At 54.0% G+C, this 7,757-nt stretch overlaps 1 protein-coding gene across 2 annotated transcripts in view; it reads left to right on the top strand.

Annotated features, from left to right (window-relative positions):
- fpgt (fucose-1-phosphate guanylyltransferase) overlaps nt 1–6,845 on the top strand; it is an 11,089-nt gene extending 4,244 nt beyond the window's left edge. For both annotated transcript variants that reach the window (XM_078407863.1, XM_078407864.1), the window contains 2 exons: nt 1,889–1,981; nt 3,943–6,845. In XM_078407863.1, coding sequence (XP_078263989.1) covers nt 1,889–1,981; nt 3,943–5,735 — 1,886 coding nt within the window. In that variant the 3' untranslated portion in view covers nt 5,736–6,845. The remainder of the gene's footprint in view (nt 1–1,888; nt 1,982–3,942) is intronic.
- Nucleotides 6,846–7,757: the final 912 nt, after the last annotated feature.

Raw genomic sequence — 7,757 nt, 5'->3', positions numbered from 1 at the left:
CACAAGTAACACGACATACATTAAACAATTAATAATAAAACATTATAATTTACACATGTGAAGAATGAAATAAAATACAAGGAGGCGACAGACGTTTGGTTGTTGAGTAGAGCTACTGCTCGTGGGGAAAAAAAGCTGTTTTTATGTCTAGCTGTGGCTGCTTTGACAGTCCGGAGTCGCCTTCCAGAGGGAAGTGCTTCAAAGAGTTTGTGGTCAGGGTGAGAGGGGTCAGAGATGATCTTGCCCGCTCGCTTCCTGGCCCTTGCAGTGTACAGTTCGTCAATGGGGGGAAGGTTGCAGCCAACAACCTTCTCAGCTGATCGAACGATGCGTTGCAGCCTCCGGATGACATGCTTGGTGGCTGAGCCAAACCAGACCATTTTACAATGCAGTGCTGGTAAATTGAATCTGTAGCAGCGCCACCATATTGTACACAAACCTTCAATATCCTTTAGCATCCAGGGTTCTTTAATCTTTTCACCTTTGTTTTCCACCCTTCCTGGAACAGGCTGGGCCTGCCCGATCACCAACTTGCTGTTAAAATTCGCTTCGTAAAGCTTTCATTTCACCCACCAGCATCTCCTCTCTCCAAGGTTTTTGCTCAAGCTGCTGAAATCCGCCTTCCACATTCAACCTCACCCCTGCCCATTAACTGGGGTCGGTTCATAAGGTCCTGAGTGAGAGGAGCAGAATTAGGCCATTTGGCCCATCAAGTCTGCTCTGCAATTCAATCATGGCTGAACTATCTCTCCCTCCCAACCCCATTCTCCTGCCTTCTCCCCATAACCCCTGACACCCGCACTAATCAAGAATCTATCTATCTCTGCCTTAAAAATATCCACTAACTTGGCCTCCTGTGGCAATGAATTCCACAGATTCACCATCCTCTGGCTAAATAAATTCCTCCTCCTCCTTCCTAAAGCAACGTTGTTTAGTTCTGAGGCTGTGCCCTCTGGTCCTCGACTCTCCCACTAGTGGAAACATCCTCCACATCCACTCTATCCAGGCCGCTCACTATTCTGTACGTTTCAGTAAGGCCCCCCCTCATTCTTCTAAACCCCAGCGAGTACAGGCCCAGTGCCCACAAACGCTCATCGTACGTTAACCCACTCATTCCTGGGATCATTCTTGTAAACCTCCTCTGGACCCTCTCCAGAGCCAGCACATCCTTCCTCAGATACGGTGCCCAAAACTGCTCACAATACTCCACGTGCGGCCTGACCAGCGCCTTATACAGCCTCAGCATTATATCTCTGTTGTTGTATTCTAGTCCCCTTGAAATGAATTCTAGCAGTGAGTTTGCTTTCTTCACTAATGATTCGACTTGCAAATTGACATTTTGGGAATCCTGCACCAGCACTCCCAAGTCCCTTTGCACCTCCAATTTCTGGATTCTTTCCCCATGTAGAAAATAGTCCACGCCTTTATTCCTACGACCAAAATGCACGACTCCACACTTTGCTGCACTCAATTCCATCGGCCACTTCTCTGCCCACTCTCCCAACCCGTGCAAGTCCTTCTGTAGAGTTCCTGCTTTCTCTACACTACCTGCCCCATCACCTCCAGGGATTAACAACGTGAACCTACGCTGCACTGCCTCAATAGCAAGGATGTCCTTCCTCAAATTAGGAAGGTTGTGAATTTGCCTGCTGGGGAAATACATGAGAATGTTGTTGATGGAAATGTTGTTGCAGATTTAAATCGACGGTAGACACAAAAAGCAGGAGTAACTCGGTGGGTCAGGCAGCATTTCTGGAGAGAGATGTCTTATGGGGGACCCGAAACATCGGCCGTTCCTTCTCTCCAGAGATGCTGCCTGACCCGCCGAGTTACTCCAGCTTTTTGTGTCTACCGTAGAATGTTGTTGATCGTTGTCATCTTTTCTCAGGAAATGGAGGCTCCACACTTCACGCTCTGCTTTGCTTACAAGAACTCTACGGAGACAAGATGGACGGCTTCAAGGTCCTACTGATCCATGCTGGTAAACACAACCATTGTTAACGGGCAAATCCTTAAATTAGTTGGGATTTGTGCAGACACCCCCAGCTCTGACAGCCCAGAGCAGAATTAGGCCATGCAGCCCATTGAGTCTACTCTGCCATTCGATCATGGCTAATCTACATCTCCCTCTCAACCTCATCTGCCCATGACGATACGAATCAAAGTCCTGTCAATCTCTGCTTTAAATATACCCATAGACTTGGCCTCCACCACCGTCTGTGCCAATGAATTCCACAGATTCACCGCCCACTGGTTAAAGAAATTTCTCCTCTGCTCCGTTCTAAAGGTGCGTCCTTTTATTGCGAGGCTGTGCCCTCTGGTCCTAGACTCTCTGGTGCTAGACTAGTGGAAACGTCCTCTCCACATTCACTCTGTCTATCTGTGTTAAATCTGAAAGAACAAAATAGGCTGAAAACACTCAGCAGGTCAGGCAGCCTCTTTGGAGAGAGACTTGGAGTGAATGTAGTGACTCAGTGGTACTGCTGTAGACTAAACCAACACAAACGTTACCTGTTTCTCCATGGAAGCTGCCCGACCGGCTGAATGTCTCCAGCCTATTTGGTACAGATAATAAATTGACCATTGTGTGTAGCTAGTCATAGAGTGACACAGTGTGGAAACAGGCCCTTCGGCCCAACTTGCCCACACTGGTCAACATGTCCCAGCTACACTAGTCCCACCTGCCTGCGCTTGGTCCATATCCCTCCAAACCTGTCCTATCCATGTACCTGTCTAACTTCTTCTTAAACGCTCGTGTATGGGGAGCGCTGGACAGCAAAGATTCGTGGGCCGAAGGGCCTGTTTCCCACACTGTATCTGTAAACTTAACTAAACTAAGCCCTGCATGTTTGCAGGTTCCCCCCAGGACCGCGTGGGTTTCCTCCGGGTGCTCCGGTTTCCCGAAGACAGTGCGGGGGATGGGTGCCCTTCATCGTATGGGGGGGGGGGGGGGGGATGGAATCTTGGGGGCGTTGATGGGATGGGACCGCGTGGGTTTTCCCTGGAGCTCCAGTTTCCTGCCATTTCCCACACACCTGCGGTTCGGTGGGCCAATTAGACACTCGTTCATAAGTGATAGGAGCAGAACTAGGCCATTTGGCCCAAATATTCTACTCCGCCATTCAATCATGGCTGATCGATCTCTCCTAACCCCATTCTCCTGCCTTCTCCCCATAACCCCTGACACTCGCACTAATGAAGAACTTGTGTGTGGGTGAGAGTGAGGTGGGATTGTTTTGAGTGGGTGGTGGGCAGGGAGTGTGTGGGCCGAAGGGCCTGTTGTCTGATGGTGTGGCCGTCTCTTGCTGCAGGGGGATTGGACAGGCTAGATGCAGGAAAAATGTTCCCCATGTTGGGGGAGTCCAGAACCAGGGGACACAGTTTAAGAATAAGGGGGCCATTTAGGACTGAGATGAGGAAAAACCTTTTTCACCTAGAGAGTTGTGAATCTGTGGAATTCTCTGCCACAGAAGGCAGTGGAGGCCAATTCACTGGATGTTTTCAGGAGAGAGTTAGATTGAGCTCTAAGGGCTAAAGGAATCAAGGGATATGGTGAGAAGGCAGGAACGGGGTACTGAATATGGATAATCAGCCATGATCATATTGAATGGTGGTGCTGGCTCTAAGGGCCGAATAGCCTACTCGTACCGGTGTGTGCACCTTAACTACGGGCGCTGTTTGCATGGAGTTTGCACGTTCTCCCCTGGCCTGCGTGGGTTTTCTCCGGGTGCTCCGGTTTCCTCCCACACTCCAAAGACGTGCAGGTTTGTAGGTTATTTGGCTTGGTATAAATGTAAAAAATTGTGCCTAGTGTGTGCAGGATAGTGTTAATGTGCGGGGATCGCTGGTCGGCACGGACTCCGTGGGCCGATGGGCCTGTCTCTGCGCTGTATCTCTAAACTAAATTAACCTAAAGCTGTGTTTCTATGTTTCTTGTGGCAGGGGGCTACAGCCAGAGGTTGCCGAGTGCCAGTGCCCTGGGTAAGGTGTTCATGGCAGTGCCCGTCGGCTGCCCGGCCTACCAGATGCTGGAGCTGAAGTTGGCCATGTACGTGGACCTGCCGGCCGGCATGGCCCCGGGAGTGCTGGTGACCTGTGCCGACGACGTGGAGCTGTACAGCCTGCCCCAGGCCGGGGCCCTGGCCTTCGACAGGCCTGGTGTCACCGCGCTGGCACATCCCTCGCCGCTGGGCCTGGGCACCGGGCATGGTGTGTTTGTGCTGGGGCCCGGGGCCTGGGGGGGGGCCGAGCTGGAGTGGAGGCCCTGCCGCCTCTTCCTGCACAAGCCCAGCGTTGAGGCCATGATGGAGGCCGGCGCGGCCTGCGGCCCCCTCTCCGACCACGTCTACACCGACAGCATCTTCTACCTGGACCGGCCCACCTGCCAGGCCCTCCTGCACACCCTGCAGCGAGCGCCCAGCCTACAGTGCGAGCTCGACGCCTACGGGCACTTCCTGCCGGCCCTGGGCCCCAGCCACGGGGAGGGGAGAGGCGAGGGGCCGGGGGAAGGGGAGGGGAGAGGCGAGGGGGAAGGGGAAGGGCCCACGCTCCACCGGGCCGTCGCCGCCGCTCTCCGCGGGACCCCCCTCCACGTCGCCGCCCTCAACAACTCGGCCTTCTACCACCTGGGCACTGCGGCCGAGTACCTGCACCATCTCACCAGCACAACGGGGGGGCTGTGGGGCCTCCTACCCCCGCCCCAGGGCCCCGAGACTGGCCCTGACCCTGACCACAACCCGCTCCCCCAGGGCCCCGAGACTGGCCCTGATCCTGACCACAGCCAGTTCCCCCAGGGCTCCGGGACTGGCCCTGACCACAGCACGCTCCCCCAGGGCCCAGAGACTGGCCCTGACCACAGCACGCTCCCCCAGGGCCCCGAGACTGGCCCTGACCACAGCACGCTCCCCCAGGGCCCAGAGACTGGCCCCTTCCCTGACCCACTTCCCCAGGGCCTCCAACACCAGGGCTCTGGGCCTGACACACACCCCCACAGCCCTGGGCCCGACCACCAGGGCCCTGATCCCAGATCCCTCTCCCAGGCCCTCGGGCCTACCCCTACCCCTGACCCTCTCTGTGTGGGCCCCAGCTCGCTCCCCCGGGCCCCTGGGGCTGTGGCCTGCGTGCTGCGCAGCCTGCTGGGCACAGGGAGTGTGGTGTCACCGGGCAGCGTGGTGGAGTTCTCCCGTCTGGCCCCGGGCACCAGGGTGGGTCCCGGCTGCATCGTCAGCGGCTGCAGCCTGGGCCCAGGTACCTCGGTCCCCCCCGACACCTTCCTGCTGTCGCTGGGCCTGCCCGGGGGCTTTGTCAGCGCGGCGCTGGGCACTGCTGATGACCCCAAGGCCAGCGTGGGCTCGCTGGGCGAGGTGGAGGACCTGCAGATACTGGGCGTGGGGCTAGGCCGGGCAGCCCACCTCTTGGGCCTGCCCCTCTCCCCCCGCCTCTTCTCCGGCCCCCAGCCCGGCCTGTGGAATGCCAGGCTGTTCCCCGGCCCCCGGCCCACAGCACAGGAGTCGGCCGCCGCCACCCTGGCCCTAGTGGACGTCCTGAGGGGACGGTCAGCTGTCCAGCTGCCCCCTGACCTGGGCCAGCTGTCCATCGACGAGATGCTCCAGCGCATGGACCTGGAGAGCACTCTGCACTTCAGGGAGCAGCTGCTGCAGGAGCTCAGCAAGGCCGGCAACTATGCAGCCGGGAATGGGAGTGATGCAGCTGGGAATGATGCAACAGGGGAGTGATGCAGCTAGGAATGATGCAACGGAATGATGCAGCTGGGAATAATGCAGCTGGGAATGGGATTAATGCAGCCAGGAACAATGCAACAGGGGAATGATGCAGCCGGGAATGGGAATAATGCAGCCGGGAAATTATGCAGCCATGAATAATGCAACAGGGAATGGTGCAGCCGGGAATGGGGATAATGCAGCCGGGAAATGATGCAGCCGGGAATAATGCAACAGGGAATGATACAGCTGGTAATGGGAATAATGCTGCTAGGAACGATGCAACTGGGAAATTATGCAGCCAGGGATAATGCAACAGGGAATGGTGCAGCCGGGAATGGGGATAATGCAGCCGGAAAATGATGCAGCCGGGAATAATGCAACAGGGAATGATGCAGCCGGGAATGGAAATAATGCAATGGGAATGATGCAGCTGGGAACGACAGTTCACCGTGACCCCGTACATCACCAGGACCTGTCTCACAAAGAAGTAGAAACAAGAAGGATCCCGACACGAATCGTCACCTGTCCATGTTCTCCACAGATGCTGCCTGACCCGCTGAGTTACTCCAGCACTCTGTGAAACGTCACCTATCCATGTTCTCCACAGATGCTGCCTGACCCACTGAGTTACTCCAGCACCCTGTGAATCGTCACCTGTCCATGTTCCCCACAGATGCTGCCTGACCCGCTGAGTTACTCCAGCACTATTTTTGTAAGGTTACAAAGAAACTATATTTATTAAAGTACATGGAAATATAATAAATGATTAATAAGGGATTAAATAAGTCGCAAGTCTCACGGTCTTTTACTCATGGGGACTCCACCAATACCAGCAGCAGGTGATAGCGACGAGCTTCAAGTGTCAGGAGTGCTTAGTTTAGAGATACAGCACAGAAACAGGCCCTTCGGCCCACCTAGTCCGCACCGACCAACAATCGCCCCGTAGAAACTACAGGCCGGTTCGTCTGACTTCAGTGGTTGGCAAGATTTTAGAGTCCATTAGAAAGGATGAGGTTATGGAATACTTCGAAGTATCGGCCAAAGTCAACATGGTTTTGCGTGACGAATCTGCTGGAATTCTTTAAGGAAGTAAATAGGACAGACAAAGGAGAGCCAGTAGATGTTGTTTACCTAGATTTTCCGAAACCCCTTGATATGATGCCACATGTGAGGCTGCTAAGGAAGATGAGAGCCCACGGTGTCAAAGGGCAGATACTGGCATGGACAGCAGGTTGGCTGGATGGGGCAAGGCAAAGAGTGGCAGTGAAGGGGGCTTTCTCTGTTTGGCTGCCAGTGACCAGCGGAGTTCCGCAGGGCTCGGTGCTGGGGCCGCTACTCCTCACGTATATTAATGATGTGGACGAGGGGATTGAAGGCTTTGGGGACGAGGGGATTGAAGGCTTTGTGGCCAAGTTTGCTGATGATGCTCAGATAGGTGGAGGGGCAGGTAGTGTAGAGAAAGCAGGGACTCTGCATAAGGACTTGGACAGGTTGGGAGAGTGGGCAGAGAAGTAGCAGATGGAATATAGTGGAGCAGTGTGGAGTCACGCACTTTGGTCGTAGGAATAAAGGCGTAGACTATTTTCTAAATGGGGAGAGAATCCAGAATTTGGAACTGCAAAGGGACTTGGAACTCGTAGATAACATAAACAAAACATTAAAACAGTACAAAACTCCGTGTGCAATACTCCATAGATTTAAGGATGCACAATGAAAAGTATTGATTTGATTGTACAACAATTATAGATAGGACATGTATAGTTTATTGTCATGTGTACCGAGGTACAGTGAAAAGCTTTTGTTGCTGCTATCCAGTCAGCAGAAAGACAATACATGATTACAATCGAGCTGAACAACAATGTACAGAAACATGATGAGGGAATAACGTTTAGTGCAAGGTGAAGCTAGCAAAGGATAGTCCGAGGGTCACCAATGAGGTAGATGGGAGGTCAGGACCGCTCTCTAGTTGGTGAGAGGACGGTTCAGTTGCCTGATAACGGCCGGGAAGAAACTGTTCCTGAATCTGGAGGTGTG

This window comes from Rhinoraja longicauda, chromosome 11 (assembly GCF_053455715.1).
Source record: "Rhinoraja longicauda isolate Sanriku21f chromosome 11, sRhiLon1.1, whole genome shotgun sequence".
Taxonomy (NCBI): domain Eukaryota; kingdom Metazoa; phylum Chordata; class Chondrichthyes; order Rajiformes; family Arhynchobatidae; genus Rhinoraja; species Rhinoraja longicauda.
Note: the sequence above shows the minus strand (reverse complement) of the source record. Positions and strands in the feature narration are given on the sequence as shown.